Here is a 21,794-nt window from a genome sequence, read left to right on the forward strand (position 1 = left end):
ATAAGCAAATAATAGAGGATGGTATAATGAATTGCCATATACCTCTCACACAGTTTGGGTCATGAACAGCTCAGGGCAGAGGCGATTTCTTTCTCTCTCCCTTCCTTCCTTCCTTCCTTCCTTCCTTCCTTCCTTCCTTCCTTCCTTCCTTCCTTCCTTCCTTCCTTCCTTCCTTCCTTCCTTCCTTCCTTCCTTCCTTCCTCCCTCCCTCCCTCCCTCCCTCCCTCCCTCCCTCCCTCCCTCCCTTCCTTCCTTTCTTTCTTTCGAGCTGGAGTCTCATTCTGTCACCAGGCTGGAGTGCAGTGGCACCACCTCGGCTCACTGCAGCTTCCGCCTCCTGGGTTCAAGCGATTCTCCTGCCTCAGCATCCCCAGCAGATAAGATTACAGGTGCACACCACCATGCCCAGCTAATTTTTTTAATTTTAATTTTAATTTTGTATTTGTAGTAGAGATGGGGTTTCACCATGTTGGCCAGACTGGTCTCAAACTCCTGGACTCAAGGGATCCACCTGCCTTACCCTCCCAAAGTGCTGAGATTACAGGCGTGAGCCACCACACCCGGCCACACAGGTGATTTTAAGCCAACTCAGGAGCACTTCATGTAAAACTTGAGATAAGAAGAGGGCCTACATCAGTGTGTACATCAGGCTACGACACTTGACTCCAGGCTTGAGTCTGTCACTTAAACTTGGACTTAACTTGCTTAAGTTAAAGAGACCTAATACTAAAATCAAATGGAGTGAACCATGCTGGCAATTAGGAAAACTTTAAAACCTCAACCCATACTTTCTTCTATAGCAGGCACTTGAAAACCCTCTTAAAGACAGAATGGTTGAGAGGCCAGATTTATCTATAGCAGAGGTGTCCAATCTTTTGGCTTCCCTGGGCCACGTTGGAAGAACTGTCTTGGGCCACACATAAAATACACTAACACTAATGATAGCTGATGAGCTTAAAAATAATCGCAAAAAGAATCTCATCATGTTTTAAGAAAGTTTACAAATTTGTGTTGCACCGCAATCAAAGCCGTCCTGGGCACATGTGACCCTTTGGCCAGGGGTTGGACAAGTGTGATCTACAAAATTCGCTTTGTTTCTTTATCTAGTTTGTAGCTCCTGAATTTTACTATGCATAAAGTAAAGCCTTCACTAGAAGTATTAAACATTTTAAATTGTTTCAAGCAACACCTTTAGAAAACCTTATTAGGTAACAATTACTTCTTAAACGTGATTAATTTTTCCAGACCTTTTAAGATAGGAACTAAGGACAATGAGGGGAAAGAATTGGGATCTCAACAGAATCCATGAGAACAATGGATCTGTCTGAAAATCTTGACAGCTGGAGCCTTTCATTTGCATAACATTGTTTCTTAATTTAATATTTTCAAGTGGATGAAATGCTTATGAAATTCACTGGGCCAATAACCCTGGAGATTTGAATCATTCAGCCAGTAAATAGTAACTCAAGGCAGGTCAGGTTTCTGGTAGCAGCCAAGGTTTGGGGGCATCTGGTTCCATTACACTGCTAGAGTGCTTCCACATAAGAAATTATGTGCCTTGGGTTTTATCAAAGCAAGTAAGAAATTATGTGCCTTGGGTTTTATCAAGTTAATTGCCACCGAGGCCCCTAGAGAGGGTGATGGGCATACCTGTGGAGTTCTTAAAGCAAATAATTTGTTTTAAGTGTTAGTATTTAGAAAGAAAGAATAAAATGACTTTAGAAGGAATCCACTGTAATCACCCTGATCAAAGTCATGGTCATCATCTCTTGCCTGGCTTGCCTTGCTTCTGCTTTCATTCCCTTGGAATTTTGACTCAACATAGAAACTAAAGTGATCCTTTTAAAACAAATGTCACATCATACCAATCTGTTTCCTCAAAACCCTCCTAATAGTTTTCTATTTTGTTCAGAGTAAAAGTCCCCGTGAGATCTGTGGTGGCCCCCCAAACTCCTGGCTCCCTCAATAACATGTAAGACATTGCCCCCAGCTACACTCTCCTTACCACTCTGCTCCAGCCACAGTGGCCCCTTTCCTGTTCTGTGGATATGCCAAGCATGTGTTCCCCCAGGGACTTTGCATTCTGCCCACAACACTCCTTCATTAGATATCAACATGCGTAGCTCTTAAGGTCTCTGTGCAAATACGAGATTCTGTGCTACATAAAGGCCAGGTGCAGCAGCTCATGCCTGCAATCCCAGCTACTCAGGAAGTTAAGACAGGAGGATCACTTGAGCCCTGGAGTTTGAGACCAGCCTGGGCAACACAGTGAGACCCCAACTCTTAAATAAATAAATAAGCATCCTGTTTGTCACTTCAATACTTTCTATCTCCCTGATCCCATTTCATTTTCTCTGTAGCACCTGCAGCACTTATTACCATCTGTCATATTACCATCTGTCATTTCCTCACCTGTTTGTCTCCCCTAGACTGGATACTCTGCAAGGGCAGAGGTGGGGTTTTGTTCACTGCAATATCTCCAGCTACTCAAACAGTGCTTGGCACTATTCACAGTCAGTGTATGTTGGATGAAAGGATGATGTTAATAATGATGTTACATGGTGTTAGTAATGATGACGATGAAGCTAGTTCATGGCACATATGTGTGCCAGGCACTGTTCTAATTGTGTTACATCCATTAACTCATGCCATCTCCACAATGAGGTATTGCTATTTTCATATCATGGGTAGGGACACTGAGACATAAGAGATGAGGTATTTGGGTTAAGATCACACAATAAACAATTCAATAAATTAACAAGTTGGAATGGGTCTTTGAGATGCTTAACTCATTTCCTTTAACTTACAGGTGGGGAAACCATGTCCAGGTGAGTTGCTAATGAAAAGAATGGCAGCTGGGACCTGCACTTAATGTATCTTTCCTGGGCCTCTGTCAGCTGCAGAACTACCAAAGCCCACCTCTTTTAAATGATATCAGCACCCTATCTTTACACAGACAGCAACCCATGGAATTTAGCAGAGTACACAATAAGCACTCAACAAATACAGTGTGGAAAAAAAAAAAAAAAGAAGAGGAACGAGAGATGATAGAGTTTTTGGAAGCCAAGAAACTCTTCTCAGATTAGTAGCAGGCTTGGCAATGCAGTCAAACCCACTTTCTTGGGGCCTGAGAATTGCATCTGAGATAACCTTCCATATAGCACTAACTGTCCCTAGAGAATGTTTGTGAGTGCTCAGCTTTGGGGCAACTTCCCCAGGCACAGCAAATGGTTGGGCAGGGATTCTAGCAAGCAACCTGTACTAAGGGCCAACTGACATGAAGCTTTATATGTATAAATATCCCACCATTCATCCACCTTTTCCACCTCCAGGAACAAAGACTGATGCACATTTCACCCTGATTTCACTAGACTCAAAATGCATGTGTGTATGAGTGTGTAGCAGGTATGTCGGTGGGTGTCGTCAGCAGGTGTGCTGTGAGTATGTGGGGAAACAGGCAGTGAAGGGAAGACTCCACACATATGGTCAGTTCTGGATACTCCCAATCCTTGTGTGACGGCCTTGTCTCCTCTCTCCTTGCCTGACCACCTCTGCGTGTCAATTAACAAAACACTCCTCTCTTGTCTCCAAAATCTCCATGTCAATTTTTCATCAGAACGACACTGAAGAAGTGCTTATGTACATATGGTATTAAGTGAAATGTCATAAACACAGTTAAACAAAGAGACCCAGCCCCATCCCATTCTTCCTGGCGTCCTGCCCCTGGGTTTTACTAAGCAAAGAAGCATCCAAACACCATCTTTGTGGCCTTCAACCAAGTGCTCACAATTCAGCAGCACCAAGGGCACGTGAGCGCTTGGGCATGTGAGCTGGCTGTTGCGGGGTGTGGCTGCCAGTCAGCAGGGTTCCTAGGGAGCAGCTGCTGGTGGCCAACTCTTAGCAGGTCACCATCTGAGACAGAGTGGTGGGTGCACTTCACACCTTGGTCACGCCCATGAAGAGTCTGGGGATCATCACTCTGAGCTGTTGCATTTGCCTTCAATTACTGGGATGAGGAGAAGAAGTGTTACTGGTGAGAAAACACCTCTTCCCTCACCTCCCAGATCTCACCCAGTACAAGAATCAGAGCCTCAGACTTCCTTGGAGACCCTGATTTCAAGTGCAGGAAGAAGGTCGCAGCTGCAGCTCTGCATGTGCTCATCTTGCTCTCATCAGTTTGTGCTCAAACATCCTGCCAGTTTTTAACTGTGGTATTCAATGAGCCATAGGTTTTCCACTTGTATATTGTTATCTCTAATCAAATCTCTTAAACTGAAATGTATCCTTTGAATTTTAAAGACTGTTAAACTTTATAACAAGAATAAAGGGTAAGGCTTTAGGTGCATTATCTCTTTTCGTTTGCCCTCACGTTACAGATGGGGAAACCGAGCCTCAAGACAGGGTAAGTCATGTATTTAAGATCACCAGCTGATGAAACTGGGATTGGAAGACGAGGCAGTCTCTCTCCACAGCCTGTGCCTTTAACTATGGACTACTTTCATTATCACTCATCGCTGTGTTACTACGCTTACGTTTTAAAAGCAGTATAGTTTTAGGAATGCTTAGGTTCTTTTTGTAACAGGTGAAGCTTCCCATGGCATCTCACTTACAGCTAAGTGGAGTGGACTCTTAGTAGCACCAGAATCTGATTCTTCAAACCCACTGTTTGTTCTTTCCAAAAGCTGTGGAGACAAAAAACAAACAACAGTACGTGAGTCCAAATTTTGCAAAATGTTGGCAAAAATGAGAAAAGAGGCTTCAGAAACTTGAGAAGTTATGCAGTTTATCAGTAATATAAAAATCTGACATAACATATCTAAAACAAACATGCTAACAGAATATTTAAACTTCTAGATCACCTCAGCACTTGAATCCAGAAAATAATTCATGTTATATCCATTTTCACCTAGCAAATTGATAATGAAAAAAATAAGACCCCATATTGATTCTACTATCAAACACACATTTACTGCAGATAGTGTGGATAGCGTTGAAAAAGACAAGACTCCTGTTCTCATGAAGCTGACATTTTGGAAAAAACGAAGCATAGACAAATAAATACACAAATAAGAAAACATTTGGAAGTGATCCATGCTGTAATGAGAATAAAATACAAGGATGTGATATGGAGCGACTGAGAGGCTACTTTACAGCAGATGGCCAGGCAAGGTCTTCTCCAAGGAAGTGACACTTCAAGTGAATCCTAAATAAGAAGAAGAATTAAACCAGATAAAGGTGTGGCAGGGGAGTATTCGGGAATGGGAAATAGTCAATGATATGCATCAAGACAGGACAAACATGGTAAGTCAAGGAATGGAAAGACCAGTGTCACCAGGGCATGGTGTTAGTGAGGGTGGCAGGAAAATGACATTCTCATAGACCTTGGTGGGAGAACAAATTGTTAAAACCTTTCTGGTTCCCTAGCAAGCAGACTCAGAGATGGGAGAGAAAAAAAAAGAAAAGAACACCTCCTGGGCAATTAGTGCATATCTTTTGAATCTAGGGATTCTATCCTAATAAATAATTAGACGAGTGCACAATGGTGCATATGTAAGGAAATGCATTCATACAATAAATACTCAATGAATGATTACCATGTATCCTGACACTGTTCCCTGTGCTGATAATTCAATAATAAACCAAGTATTAAAAATCCATGCACTGGCCGGGCGCGGTGGCTCAAGCCTGTAATCCCAGCACTTTGGGAGGCCGAGAAGGGCGGATCACAAGGTCAGGAGATTGAGATCATCCTGGCTAACACGGTGAAAACCTGTCTCTACTAAAAAATACAAAAAACTAGCCGGGCGACGTGGCGGGCGCCTGTAGTCCCAGCTACTCGGGAGTCTGAGGCAGAAGAATGGCGTAAACCTGGGAGGTGGAGCTTGCAGTGAGCTGAGATCCAGCCACTGCACTCCAGCCTGGGTGACAGAGCGAGACTCCATCTCAAAAAAAAAAAAAAAAAAAAAAATTCCATGCACTGATAATTCCATAATAAACCAAGTATTAAAAATCTATTTTCCTATGGCAGAGTGGACATACAATAAAAGAAGAAGTTTCATAGTTGAATACAAAGTGCAAGGTGCTATGGCAGAGAAGGAAGGTTCAGAGAGCTCGAGGGGAGATTAGTTTGTAACTTTATGTAGGGTGATTAGGGAAAGCCTCACTGAGCTCAGGAGTTCGAGACCAGGCTGGGCAAGATGGCAAAATCCCATCTTTACAAAAAAATACAAAAATTAACCAAGTGTGGCAGTACACACCTATAGGAGGCTGAAGTGGGAGGATGGCTTGAGCCCAGGAGGTGGAGGTCGCAGTGAGCTGAGATTGTACCACTGCATTCCAGCCTGGGCAATAGAGCCAGACCCTGTCTCAAGAAAAAAAGACATCTTAACCAGGAAGTTGCTGGATACATGGGTTTGAAGTTCAGAGTATTTAAAGTCATAAGATTGGATGAGATCAACAAAGGAGTACACAAAGAAGAAACGGGGTCCCAGGACTGATGCCTGGGGCACCCACCACTAAGAGCTGGAGAGATGAGGAGGAACCAGCAGGAAGACTCAGACTGAGCAGGCGAGCTAGAAGGAAAACAAGAACATGAGGTTCTGGAACCAAGTGAAGAAGGAGTTTTATGAAGAGAATGAGCAGTCATGTCAAGTGTCATGACAGATCAAGGAAAATAAGGCCTGAGATTTTTGTTTTTTTAAGAGACAGGGTCTCGCTCTGTCACCCAGGCTGGAGTGCAGTGGTGTGATTTTGGCCCATTGCAGCCTCAACCTCCCAGGCTCAAGGGATTCTCCCACTCCGCCCGAGTAACTGGGACTACAGGTACATGTCACCATGCCTGGTTAATTAAAAAATTTTATTTATTTATTTATTTTTTGTAGGGACAAAGTCTCACAAACTCTTGGGCTCTCAAACTCTTGGGCTCAAGCAGTACTGCCATCTTGGCCTCCCAAACTGCTGCGATTACACAGGCATGAGCCACTGTGTCCAGCCAGGTCTACGAATTGATCACTGAGTTTAGCAACATGAGGCCTGAGAACTGACCACTGTGTTAGCAGAATGGAAGAGGCTATTACTGACTCTGATAAAAGCCATTTATTACATTATTTATATGAAAAAAATAGAAAAAAAAAACTAGCAATAGTATAGGTTAAATAAATTATAGAGGTATATATTACACTTTCAGATAAATTGTTCCCCTTTATCTTGCTTTGAAGCTCTTTATTTTATTTTATTTTTTTAGTAGAGACAGGGGCTTACTCTGCCACCCTGGCTGGAGTGTGGTGGTGTGAGCATAGCTCACTGCAGCCTTGAGCTCCTGGGCTCAACTGATCCTCCCACCTCAGCCTCTGGAGTAGCTGGGACTACAGGCACAAGTCACCACGCCTGGCTCTTGAAGCTTTTCTTTGTATAGTGACACATCCAAAAGGAATGCAAATCCTGTATCCAAAGCCTCGATATGTGCCATGAGGCTCATCAACACCCAACTCCAGCTTCCTGATTGGTGGGCTTGGGCTGCCCTACATTACAGAGGCTGGACAGCTAAACACCACATTTCCTAGACTCCCTTGAGCTAGAGTTCCAGAAGTGATTTCAGCTCTTCCAGTTAGACGCATGAACTTTTCTTTTTCTTCACTGCCTCTTCGATCAGGTATATATTAAAAATAAGGTGTCCAAAATGATATCATCTTTATGAAATAAACACATTTAAAAGCTTATGCAGCAGGATTACTTTCCTCTGTGGTAGCTTTCTTTTCTGCTGGCTTCTTTTAAGCTGCTGTTTTCTTGGTAGCCACTGCCTTTTTTCCCACCAGAGGTTTCCTCTGCTTCTTAACACCAGCAGCCATTTTTTCCTCTCTTTCCTACCACAGGCTTCTTCCTGCAACCCCCTTCACATCTGATTTAGCCTCTAGGGCTAGTGCTGCTGCTGCTGTTGCTACTGCTGCAGCTGCTGCTACCTTATCCCCCAGAGTTTGTGATTCTTGGCCTGGCAAAGAATGGTGTCCCGACACATGTGTTTGCATATGGGTTTTAGCTTTAACATGAGTTTCAGACTTTTCAATGGGTTCTTTGGGACTCTGCAATGAATCTGCTTGCCTGCTGCTTGAAGTGCTCTTTGGATCTCCAGCCTTTTCAAGCTTTTGCTAAGGTCTGTGTTGCTCATCTTGTGCATGGGAAGATTTTCCTGAGGGAAGCAGCTTTATGCCTAGTGCCATACAATTCATCTAACTTCCAGAAAGCACTTTCAGTCCGATGCAGAAACATCCCACATGCCCACCAGGCGCAAGTTTCAAAATGTTCAGTTGTCTTACATTAAGCAGAGTCATTCCAGGGATGTTTCTGAAGGCCTCCATGATACCACTGTCCTCATTATAGATGATGCAGGGTGTCCTGTGTCAGATACAAGGATGGTTTATCATTTTGTCCTTGCCAGCTCTTATTTGCTAAGAGGCACAGACCCTTTCGATATCATTCCAGGTTTTAAGTTTCTTATGCAGCAAAACAGCCTCCTGGGTCTTCTTGTAGCCTTCAACTTTATCTTCAACCACCAAAGGAAGTTCAGGAACTTCCTCAATACAATGACCTTTAGACATGACCAGCATTGGTAAGGCTGAGGCAGCTGGGCAGAGCAAATGGCATATCATTTTTGGGTTGTGTTCATTCTACAGTGCCAATGGCACCAGGTTTTTGTTGGTGCAAACATGCAGTCTTCATGACCCATATTTCCAAAGGCACCCTAGCCAGAACAATGAGTCCCATCACCTCGGATGCTGGGTACTGGAGCCACAGCTCTGCCAGTACCCTAAAACTTCTCACCCTACCATGGCATGTACTCATCCACTGATAGCAGTAGACTCCAAAAAGGGAGAGTTATCTGGCAAAAACATCATTTTGCCTGCTGTGTTCAAGCCTGCCTTTCCACCAGATATTGTGAACTTTGTTCACACCAACTTGTACAAAAAAACAAAGAGCCCTATGCTGCCTGTGAATTAGCAGTCATGAGAACAGTGCCTTTAGAAGACAGAAGTGAGGCAGAGAAAATCTGTGATTTCCAATGGTGAGCACAGTTATGAAGACTTTGTCTTTTAGCTTCCGACGTACAGGCCATGAGTTTAGTGAGGATAGAGAAGCAAGACACAGGGATGCAGGACATTCATTTTTTTGGCAGTGTGGATCAAGCCAAAAAGCTGTGTGACTCTTGAGGCAATATTAGTGGGGGTGACAAGACTGTCCCCAAACATCAGCTAGGGTGATGTGTCTGTGGAATCAGTCATTCCAGTGGCTGCTTTCTGATTCCTTATCTTCCTAATCATGGGGCAGAGGTAGCCCCCTGACAGTCCAGTTCATCAGTTCAGGCTTATTTCTGGAGGCCCACCTAAAGGCCACTCTTTTAGATCTTCCAATAATCTTGTAAACACTGATTTTTTAAAATAAAGGGTTTGTTTTGTTTTTTTTTTTTTTGCTTAAAGAAGCTAGAGTGGTTTCTGAATCCTGCAAATGAAGGCTGATGGATTCAAAGATCAATACAAGTGTTTGTTTGTTTGTTTGTTTTTTACTTATTATTTTTATTTTTGTACAGATGGGGTCTCACTATGTTGCCCAGGCTGGTCTCAAACTCTGGGCTCAAGCAATCCTCCTACCTCAGCCTCCCAAAGTGCTAGGACTACAAGTGTGAGCCACCATACCTAGCTCATAATATTAATACAAGTTTGTATAGATGTTTTTCTAATGGGGAAGGAGAAGAGGAAATTACAGCACCCAAAACACTGGAAAGCAAAACTTTCTAAAAATCTGCTTTACCTATTTTTCTCCCTGTAAGTCCCAAGCTTGTCAAGCTGAAAACACACTTTAAAGCCGTAAGTGTTGAATGACACTACTTTCATTTTTTTTTTAAAAAAGCAACATCACACACCGGGGCCTATCACGGGGGTGGGGGGAGGGATTGCAATGGGAGTTATACCTGATGTAAATGACAAGTTGATGGGTGCTGATGAGTTGATGGGTGCAGCACACCAACATGGCACAAGTATACATATGTAACAAACCTGCACGTTATGCACATGTACCCTAGAACTTAAAGCATAATAATAATAAAAAAAAGCAGCATTGACATGACTATATACACAGGAAAACAAAAAGCCTAGATATAGAAATACATACCTTACAAGGTTTAACACAATAACCTAAAAGTGACATTATAGAATATTTTTATTTTCTTCTTTATATTTCCATTGAATGTGTATTGCTTTGTTTTTGCGTGTGTTTTGTCTTAAGAGACAGCGTCTTGCTATGTTGCCTAGGCTGGAGTGCAGAGCACAGGTGCAATGATAGCACACTAGAGTCCCAAACTCCTGGGCTAAAGCAATCCTCTTGCCTCACCCTCCTGAGTAGCTGGGACTATGGGGCATACCACCATGCCCAGCTATGTATTGTTTTGTAATCAGAAAAACACTAAAGCAATTTCTATTTGGAAAAAAGCTATTAATCTTTCATCTAATTTAATAATGTCTACAGACTCTTGGTTAGATTCAGAACTCCTTTCTAGTCAATACGTGTGGAACAAAATGCTATGATGTTAGGATTTTTTGGTAAATCAAATAACAGTATAAAAAATACCATCTAAAAGCATGCAAGTTTAAATTTGCAAAGAATACAATACTGTAATTATATTGGAAGTATGAGACACTTTGTGTTTGTTTCTTATGAGTGTGAAAATGGAATCCGGAACTTAAACAATCTAGTATCTGTTAGAAAAATGAGAGTAAAGGTAATTTTAACTTCAAAGCAAATAACTTTAAAACCAATTTCTGTTGCATAGTTGAAATAAAAGTAACCCTAACTGCTTGATAAGGCTAGAAAACAGCTGTTCTTTGCTTTGTTTTGCAACATTATCACCTGTAAGACTTTCTGGAATTGACAGCGTGTACCAACCCCAAATCCTGTCCTAGAATAAACTTTTAGTCAAAGGAACACAAAATCATTTCCCCCACTATCACAAATATGACAAACAGGGACTAGAAGACAATATACTATTACATTTTTGAGAGTGTTCCAGGACAATAATTATAAACCAGGTCACTATCAGAAGAGACATGATCACAATCAGATTCTTGAGTTTTATAAAATTGACTCTGGCTGCAGTGTGGAAAATGAACTCCTGTGGTGCTGGGGGTGGGCACTGCTACCCTAGAAGCAGGAGGCATATTAGGATATTTCAACTGCAGGATTTCTAAATTGTGAATTAATAAGTAAGTGAGAACTCATGGTGGCCTGAACTACAGAAGAGGTTATAGAAATGGAAGCATCACTATTTTTTTTGTTGTTGTTGAGATGGAGTCTCACTCTGTTGCCCAGGCTGGAGTGCAGTGGTGCAATCTCAGCTCACTGCAACCTCCACCTCCAGGGTTCAAGTGATTCTCCTGCCTCAGCCTCCTGAGTAGCTGGGACTACAGGAACCTGCCACCACGCCCGGCTAGTTTTTTGTATTTTTAGTAGAGACAGGATTTCACCATGTTAGCCAAGATGGTCTCGATCTCCTGACCTTGTGATCCACCCGCCTTGGCCTCCCAAAATGTTGGGATTACAGGCGTGAGCCACGGCACCCAGCCTGAAGAATCACTCTTTTATTCATTAATTTCAATAATTATTCATTGATCCCTGTGCCAAGCACTGAGATTACAACTGTATTATGGTCCCTAAATAGAGCTTAGAGACACAGGCTTATAGTTTAGGAGGTGGAATGGACACAGATCATTGACTGAACATTGGAGGTGGGGAAAGACAAGAGTCAAGGATGACTCTGAATTTTCTAGCTTTAGTAATGGAGTGAATGGTGATGCCTTCTTCATAAGAAACGAAGGGAAGAAGCAAGATCAAAGTAGAGAGAGATGTGTTGAATTTCAGTTTTAACGCTGCTGGGACATTCAAGGGGAGGTGTCTAGTAGACAGCTGGATATAAGGTGGCAGGCTTTAGAAGAGAGATCTGGGATACAGTTATGGATTTGGGAATTATCATCAATGGCTGATGCATGAAGCCCCCACAGTGAATGAGGCCACCGAGAGTGAATAGCTAATGAGAGACAGGAAAAGGCCTAAGATATAACCCTCAGGAACCTCAATTTTAAGGGTTTGGAAGAATCTGCAGAGAGGATTAAGGAGTAGACAGAGAGGCTGAAAGAAAACTAGGAGAGTGAAATGGTGATGATGGTGATGATGATGGTGGTGGTGGTGATGGTAACGACTACCGTGATGATGAAAGTGATGATGGTGGTGATAAATAACGATGAAGTTTTTCACTGATAAAAGCCAAAAGTTATTAAGCATTTACTATGAGTCAAGCACTCTCCTAGGGGCCTTACATGAATCATCTCAATAAATCCTTGAGTAATCCATTAAGTAACGCTCAGATTCACACAGCCAGTAAAGGACAGATTAGGGAATCGAAACTAGATCTAACCTAAAACCCACATTCTCTACACAACAATGCCTTCCAATCAACTGATAAGCTGAACCTTCCCCCTGATAAATAGTACAGGGATGGGGGCAGGAAACAAAGAGAATTATGTGTTGTTGTTGTTGTTTTTAAGTATTTGGGTCTGTTTATGTCTCTAACTTTAACAATTTTCTTTAATCTTTGAGATTTTCTTCTTTGTTTTCTAAGGAGTGGTTAGTACTCATCTTAGTTATGCAGCAATCACTGGAGATGTTGATTGGAATCTAGCTCTTCTAAGTAGTCCCCTTCCTTTAGTGATTCTTCTTTGTTAATTAAGAAGACAATGTAAAAAAGTGGAGAGAAAAGCAATTTGCAAGTCATTTAAAACTGGCATTTACAATTTGAATTAACTTTTCTTTCTAATTTAAGATTTGGTCCTAAACATATTTAATCCAAGGGATGAGGCAGATATTCAGCCCTGCTCAGATACTCTCTTCTCATAAATGTCGCAGGGGAGGCATATGAGGGCCAGAGAGAGAGAGAACTCATACCATGACTGAATTACCACAAACTCGTAATTCAGCTTGTGGTCTGTAATATTATTGGAAAACAACATTACTCTACAGAGATCAACCTCAACCTATATTGTCAAAATCCAGAAACAGAATGGCTCTTTTAAAACACAGTTATAGCTAAGAATACATGGCCAAAGAACCAGCATTATAAAAAGCAAGGAGTTCTGCACATAGAGCTTGTAGTTATAAATCAGAGAGTACAATTTTATGCCTAATATAACTAGTTATAACCTTCTCGTAAGAATACTCCCATTTAATACGTCTTCGTGGTTATCAACATTTACACAATCCATGCATTCACATGCTCAACTACATTCATAAATCCAATGTGTATATCTAGTATGTCACCATGGGCTTCTATTGGCACAATAAAATTTGCACTCATTCCAAGGACTGACTTGGTCCTCTGCAAAAAAAAAAAAAAAAAACCTATTAAAATGTCTGCCTTAATAATAAGACCTTCATCTGGACTACCTAATCTTATTTTTCACCCACAAACTACTTCTTTTCTCAACTGATTAATCATTCACGAAGCTTCTACATAGAGTCCAGCACTGCTTGACCCCGCTTCTTCTCCATAGCCTTCACCTACCACCATGTGTTTGCCAGGATTCTGTTTGGGTGAAAAATAATCAGATTTGAGGTTGAAATATCAACCTCAAACTCCCACTGAGAAGTGAAGATGGGTGCCTGAAGAGAATATGGAAAGAAGGCAGTACAACAGTGCAAGCCAACTTTTCAGCTGTCTTATTTGTAAGTCATGAACTCTCTGGTTCAGTTGGGGGAATGGCTGAGATGCACAATGCAGTTTTTGGTCCAAAAATATTATTGTATTTGAAATTACAATAATTCATAGGACAGTTTCTCAATCTGGAGGCATTTCCACAGGATTGGAGGACTCACACGAACAGTATCTCAATGCTTTGGATTCAAAAGCAGCAAAGGCAATAGAAGGTTAAATTTAAGCCTCTTCTACAAAGTGAATCTGTCTGATTAAAAAAAAATCAAGAACAAATAGGAACTCAATGGTAAGCCAACTGGCTGCTGAGTTAACAAAACAGTAATCTTATCATCCAAATTTGTGAGGGAACACATAAATATAACACTTGAGCTGGGAAGCCAAGCTTTATAAATAGTATAGATTATGTTAGACTATGTGAAAACATGGCAGAGAAAAATCCAGGGGCCCCGAGAGACCTCAAACTAATCTACACCAGTTTAAAATTTAAGAAAATAGAAAGTGAGTATGACTCAGACTGCCAAAAGAGAAAAGTATAGCTGGTGTGTCTGAGGTAAGCCTCCCTTATGTTGCTTCTAAACTACACATTGGTTTCCACAAATTAGGAGGGATGGGAGAAGCTAGAAAACCAATCAGAAAATATCCATGGGGATCACGTAAAGGAGGTTCTCTGAGGAGAAGTTAAAAACTGATTTCTTTATCTTTTAGCAGTGAAGACTGAAAGGACATTTATGGATGTTCAAGTCTATGAAGGGGTGGAAGCAGGCCAGGACCCCTGGAAAGTTGGTGTCTGTGTCACAAATTCTCTCACATTCTGCTTGTCTATGCTGAAGAATGAAAGCTATTCAGGCAACTTCAGGGCCACTTCTGAGTCAACTGTGCAGCCAGTACTGGTCAGGCTATGACCTGGCCTTGGCTCAGCCCAGAATGAGGGGCTGAGTCTGCAGAAGTTCCAGACCACCCAGCCTGTGTCAATCCCCTCCCTTCAGAGGATCCCAGGGGCCTGGTTTGGGGTTGGGAGATCCCATAGGCATTTTGGTCTCAGAACTGATATGATATGCCAAACCATGCTAGACCCCAGTGGACCCCCAACCTTTCTGCATATCCACAAAGAACCTCAGGCTCAGCCCCAAATAAACTCTCATCTCCAAGGTGGCATATCTGTAGTAGTAGTGGCCATCTCTTTCTCATGATTCCACTCACATCCTTCACAGCTATTAGGAGAATCTGTGTTCGCTGAAATTGTTATTAACAACAATTACCAGAAACTCGGTAGTTTGTATGAATGTATGTATGAATCAAATCTCATTTAATTTCTGTCTCCCCCCACTCCAATTCCATAAGCAAGGAACCATTAACTTTCTATAGTTACATAAGTCAAGGCCTATGTAACTTTACTTATTTATTTAGAGACAGAGTCTCACTCTGTCACCCAGGCTGAAGTGCAGTGGCACGATCTCAGTTCACTGCAACCTCCACCTCCCAGGTTCAAGTGATTCTCCTGCCTCACCCTCCCAAGTAGCTGAGATTACAGGTGCCCACCACCATGCCCAGCTAATTTTTGTATTTTTAGTAGAAATAGGATTTTACCGTGTTGGCCAGGCTGGTCTCGAACTCCTGACCTCAAATGATCCACCCACCTCAGCCTCCCAAAGTACTGGGATTATAGGCGGTCTAGACAACTTTAAAAGGCAATAACAGAAATTGAGGAGGGTGCTACTGAAAGCTTAGCTACATTAAGTTTCCATTTCTTCTTGGAAGCAGATTTTGATGACTCTGCTTATCTCCACCCTCCAATGTGTATTCAGTTCCTGATGATTTCCTTGCCAATTAAAAGGCAGAAGAGCCTGTAGCATGTGTAAGGAAAGGCTAATGAAATCCACTGTGAAAAGAGATCCAAACGCAACATGCAAAATGCATGGTATTTAAAACTACCTTGCAAGAGCCTTACAAATGTTCATATACTTTTGACCTAGTAAACCTACTTCAGAGATTCGATCCTGATAAAGTTTTAAGCCCAAAGTCATTTCATAGTGAAACAGTATGAACAACCCAAATTGTAGAACAGCTAAGTTATGGTTGAGCTAATACTTGAATATGATTTAGTGATCAAAAATGTTTACCAAGAGTTTTTAATGGCATTGGGAAAGGATTATGTCATGATATGTTATGAAAAAAATCTACATACAGAATTACACCTTCAATCTTACCTAATAGATGTAAAAAATAAAATACATGAACAAGGAAACTTGAAGGAAGAAAACCAAAACGTTCATATGAGTGGAGGTAGTGAAACTGTGGATGTTTTGATTTCTTGTTTCTACTTTTTTGCATATTCTAAACTTTCTACAACAAATAATCATTACTAGAGAATAAGATAAATTTCTATTAAAAAGTGAAATGGTTGAATCAGATGATTTCCAAGGTCTCGTTAGCTATATTCTGCACCATATCCAATAAAAATGTAAGCGGTTGATGTTTTTATGACTAGTATAGCTTTATTAAAGCAATAATACATTCTGGCCAGTATTACTGTTGGTTGAGTGCATTAGTTCATGGCCATTAAACTGCACATTCCTTAGAGGCAGGGACTAACCACACTATGTAATAGGCATTCAATAAATGTTTATAGAACTGAATTTAAATGTGGTAAGTGAATGAGACAGCATTAGTGGAATTAATTATTGGATGATAACACATTTGCTTGCTTGCTTTGACACTTCAGAATTATAAAAAACATTACTGGTTATCTTATATTTTGGATAAATTTTCCCTTTATAAAAACAATTTGAAGCTGGATGCAGTGACTCATGCCTGTAATCTCAGCACTTTGAGAGGCCAACCTGGGAGGATCACTTGAGCCCACGAGTTTGAGACCAGCCTCAGCACCATAGTGAGACCCTGTCTCTACAAACAACAACAGAAAACAATTAGCCAAATATAATGGTCGTGCCTATAGTCCCAGCTACTCAGAAGGCTGAGGTGGGAGGATCACTCGAGCCCAGGAGGTTGAGGCTGCAGTGAGCCATGATCACACCACTGTACTCCAGCCTGGGCACCAGGGTGAGACCTTGTCTCAAAAAAAAAGGAAAGAATATTCATTGCTATATTTTAAAATCCAGGGGTTGGAGGTTGGGAGGAGGGATGAGCAGGCAGAGCACAGAAGACAGAGCAGTGGACACACTCTGAATGATACTATGATGATGAGCAAATACCTGGCATTATACATTTTTCCAAACCCACAGAATGTATAACACCAAGAGTGGGCCTTGAGGTAAATTCTGGGACTTTGGGTGATTTTGATGTGTCACTGTAGGTCCATCACTTGTAACAAATGTACCCTCTGGTGGAGGATGATGATAATGGGGGAGACTGTGCATGGGGTGGGAGGGGAGCAGAGAGTATAGGGGAAATGTCTGAGCCTTCTTCTATCCAATTTTGCTGTAAACCTAAAACTACCCTTAGAAAAATAAAAGTCTTATAAAAACAAAAACACCAACCGACCGATCAGCAAAACAAGCAAACAAATAAACAAACCTGACCTTTCACAGAACATAGTCTGGTAACTGAAAAATGCTCTAGGGTAAGTATGACTTTCTAAACCACAATGTCAGTTTACTGCTACAAGGTGATGAAATCACTTATCATGAGATGACCTTGGGTTGTCTACATTTCAGGGGTCATAAGGAAGTAAAGAAAATTCATCAAAATTAAATTTTTATATTTAATTGATGGACCAATACTATGAAAAAGGTGAGATACCAGTAAAAGAATTCCAAACATGTTTTCTGGTTGTAGAATACCTAAACCAGTCCAGAAAACGCCAGAGCATGTGTTTTTGAAATAAGAAGACAGTATGATTCCTTTCATCTCGCCATAGGTGTTCCAGATGAGAAAGAGAATTAAGATTAACTCATACAAAATAAAGCCACTATCATCTGGGATAAGGCATTGTGGTTACTAAAAACATAAGGAGTCATCCAAGGCTGAAAGAAACCAAGAGTGATTGCACAGGAGATAGGGGTTTTAACTTTCTTGAAAGTATTGCAAAGAATTGCTGCAGAAGCCACTCCAAATGTGAAAAAAAAAATAATCAAAGTGTTCCCATATTATTTTGGAGGTCCCACAGCAGCTTTGGGTTAAAATTATTTAAGTAGTGGGAGAATTCCCAAATTCAAATTTTCTCAAGCAAAATAAAAATATAAAATTACTCTATCTGGGTTAAGCAGAATCATACTTCACCTTAATAAAGAAATTCTATCTGGTGCCAATACTTTCCTATAATTGAATTTGGTTTCATTCTTTTGTGTGGGTAGTGAACCAAAAGAGGGAAGGAATATTTACATCTCGGAGACAGGATAGAGAAGAGAGACAGCTGGAAAAGGTACCAAAGAAAATCTTTGAGGGGACAGCCACCAGCAAATTCCAGAAGCACTAACCTCAGATACAAAATGAATGCCTTGGCTGCTGATACCAGCAGAATACACCTTGGATGCACCCTTAATACCTCTGCTTGGGATATGATTATGAGTGCTGCAAGTTCATTTCAATCTGGCAGGAATCGTTGCAAGGAAATTTCAGTACAATGAAACCCTTTGGCTATTCCCTTGATATTCATATTAAGGGAATGACCTAGACCATACCTATTTAACTTATGAATTTTGCAGAGTATTTCAAAGGTTAAGTCACTCTTCTATATTAGCATTAAGTTGGATATATTGTATTCTATCAGTGGAAGAGGCACCTGATTTTCTTTCATGCTCTTTTTGGATTCCTGCATTACATGTGTGTGGTAGTGATTGCGTGTGTGTGTGTGTGTGTGTGCGCGTGTGTGTGTGTGTGAAGGGGCAGGGGAGAGGAGGACAAAAATGAAAGGTCTATGTTAATTAGCCATTATCATATCACTCATGGGTAGCAGAAGTTTAGGAGGCAAGAGAGTAAGAAGGGTAAATAGCAAGAGGTTATTGATAGATTCCCCATTGTTAAGAAAAATGATCCTAAACTTATAAAAGAAGGCAGAGAGGATAATTTCATGTCCTTTCAAAAGCATCATTTAACAGGCCCACCCAGACCAGGCGCAGTGGCTCATGCCTGTAATCCTAGCACTTTGGGAGGCTGAGGCAGGCAGATCATGAGGTCAGAGGTTTGAGGCCAGCCTGGCCAATATGTTGAAACCCCATCTCTACTAAAAATACAACTAAAAATACAAAAATTAGCCTGGGCCACAGAGCGAGGCGAGACTCCATCTCAACAAAAAAGCAAAACAAAACAAAACAAAAAAACAGGCCCACCAATTATATTTTTTTAGTATAATGTTAATTAATGGCAATTTCTCTGTGAAAATGACACGTTAACTTGTAGATTTGCTTCCAGCTGACGTAAGCCTTTTTTTTTTTTTTTTGGAGACAGATTCTCACTCTGTCACCCAGGCTGGAGTGCAGTGGAGCCATCTCAGCTCACTACAACCTCCGCCTCCTGGGCTCAAGTGATTATCCTGCCTCAGCCTCCCGAGCAGCTGGGACTACAGGCATGCACCACCACACCTGGCTAATTTTTATATTTTTAGTAGAGACCATGTTGGCCAAGCTGGTCTCAAACTCCTGACCTCAAGTGATCTGCCCTACTCAGCCTCCCAACGTACTGGAATTATAGGCACGAGCCACTGTGCCCGGCCTGTTTCCAGCAGAGATAAAACTTTTGCTGTCTGGTAGGAAAAAAACAAAAAATAAAAGCCTCCAGAGGTCATAGCTTATTGCCCTGTACATGAACCAGTTTTGTATCTAACCTAGTAATCTCATTCTACTATTACTGTATTAAAGTGCCTATACATGGTCTGTTCCTCAGATGCTCCTTGGAAAAGCTTTAGCATCTTACTGGTTCCTTCATTACTTAATGAGGTTTTTCAAAAACTGCTCTTCTATATCATTCAGAAGAGCAATTTAATATAATAGAAATGTATACTTGTAAAGTTCCTTCCTTGTTGTTCCCCATTACCTATTAGAATGACTTTGCTCTAGTTTTGACAAGGCGTTTAAAAATTTTTTTGTAGAGATGGGGGTCTCACTATGTTGTATTTTTAGTGGAGATGGGGTTTCACCATATTGGCCAGGCTGGCCTCAAACTCCTGCCCTAAAGTGATCCTCCCACCTTGGCCTCCCAAAGCACTGAGATGACAAGCATGAGCCAACCTGACAAGGCCTCATTTTAAAAGTCATGTTTAAAAATACTTTTTTACACCCTAAAAATTATGGAAAATTGAACATGGACAAAGTTTTGTTTTTAATTTTTAAAAATGTGGGGCATCAAACATGTTAAGCATGCAGATGAAAGGCAGGTAAAAAAAATTCAGTGTTCCATTTAAGAAATAGGTAGTGATGCTATTAACTTGACACAGGGGAGACTAAACTGCCTTTATTTGCTGTACAACAGTGTGGTAGTCAAAACTGGATGTTTTTCCCCCCTCTTTCAGGACACATGCTGTATCATGGGTTCTTTAATTTAGTGTATGGGTTAGGCAGGGACATATTTGAAAGCACTAATTTCACTCTTGATTGCCAAATTCATAAAGTGAACTGCTTAAGGTTAGATAAGAATTATCTATTTATAAAACTAGTGCCAAAAATTAATTATAATAGAAGTGTGATTTTTATTTCTGATCTTTTTAAAGTCAAGGGATCAGTGATCAAACAATTAAAATGAAGAGTCCACATCTTAAAATAAATTCAATTTGTTGGATATTTTCTTTTTTGTTTACTTACTATGTTTCTTGGAATTTTATTTATTAAGCAATTAAAATGGCAGTGAACATAACTGCATAAAAATTTTGGAATACTTCTCTATATGTCACCATAATAGAAAGATTTTTTCAGAATTTGTCTTATGATGCCAAATTATTCTGAAATTTCCTAAATGGTTGATAAACAGAGTAAGAACTGGATTATACACCAGCTCCTGCAGTTTCCAACTGCACATTCCAGTTTTAAAGTCTAACCATAATGTATGCTTTCCTCAGAAGGGTGCCTGGCATTTATTTATAACGGTCAATTTTTGTTGTTGTTGTTGAGATGGAGTCTCATTCTGTTGCCCAGGCTGGAGTACAGCAGTGCGATCTCAGCTCACTGCAACCTCTGCTTTCTGGGTTCAAGCAATTCCTGCCTCAGCCTCCCGAGCTGGGATTACAGGTGCCTACCACCACACCCAGCTAATTTTTGTATTTTTAGTAGAGACGGGGTTTCGCCCTGTTGGCGAGGCTGGTCTCGAACTCCTGACTTCAGGTGATGCCCGCCTAGGCCTTCCAAAATGCTGGGAGTACAGGTGTGAGCCACCACGTCTGGTCTATGATGGTCAGTTTTTAAGTATATGCCTGAAAAGTGACATGATCTCGATGAATGCCCTTCTAATTCTAACAACATACCAAAGCACAAACTAAGATCTCACTTGGTCCTAAAATAATAAAGCAAGCCATCGATTTGTAAATAGTTTATACACACAAATTCCTAGCAATGCCATAAAAGAGCTATAAAAAGGAAGTTTTATGCCTAAGCAAAAAAAATTAAGTAGAGCTTAATTTCAGCATTTATTCATTGTAACAGCTTTGGATAAAGTTTCCAAGTTTGTGCTCAGACAGGCTGCTGAATTTGGAAAGAATAACTCAAATTATCAAAATTAAATATTAATGGTGGATTTTATTAAAATGCCAAAGAATTATCAAAGGTTCTGGTGGTTTCTATAGTTGCACAGTTTAAACCATAAGCTGAATTTCTTCCTTCTTTGTTTTTCCTTTTCCATTTTGGTAAGAGGGAAGCAACTGGGCTATACAAGCTTGTCTTATGATGCTTTCGTGGCTGTCTTGTCTTTGCTAAACAGACAGGAGCTCTTCTTCTTATCCTTTCTACCTAAGCTGATAATTCTGTCTTCATCTTCCCTTCCTCAACTGCAGTAAGTAAGTTGTATTGTTACGCTTTCTTCCCTACAATAATGAGGTCAGGCTGCCATGGTCTCAACTGCTCTGAAGGCATTTTATTTTTAACAGGACCAACCACTAACA

The 21,794-nt window shown here is 40.9% G+C and overlaps 1 protein-coding gene and 1 pseudogene across 6 annotated transcripts in view; both read right to left on the reverse strand.

Moving 5' to 3' along the window:
• LOC105468161 (ankyrin repeat domain 44) overlaps positions 1–21,794 on the reverse strand; it is a 325,806-nt gene that overhangs the window by 37,989 nt on the left and 266,023 nt on the right. For all 6 annotated transcript variants that reach the window (XM_071073123.1, XM_011718206.3, XM_011718203.3 and 3 more), the window contains exon 17: positions 4,611–4,682. In XM_071073123.1, the coding sequence (XP_070929224.1) occupies positions 4,611–4,682 (72 nt within the window). The remainder of the gene's footprint in view (positions 1–4,610; positions 4,683–21,794) is intronic.
• LOC112424330 (large ribosomal subunit protein uL4 pseudogene) lies at positions 6,375–12,747 on the reverse strand (annotated as a pseudogene).

The sequence above is a fragment of the Macaca nemestrina genome, chromosome 11 (assembly GCF_043159975.1).
Source record: "Macaca nemestrina isolate mMacNem1 chromosome 11, mMacNem.hap1, whole genome shotgun sequence".
NCBI classification, from domain to species: domain Eukaryota; kingdom Metazoa; phylum Chordata; class Mammalia; order Primates; family Cercopithecidae; genus Macaca; species Macaca nemestrina.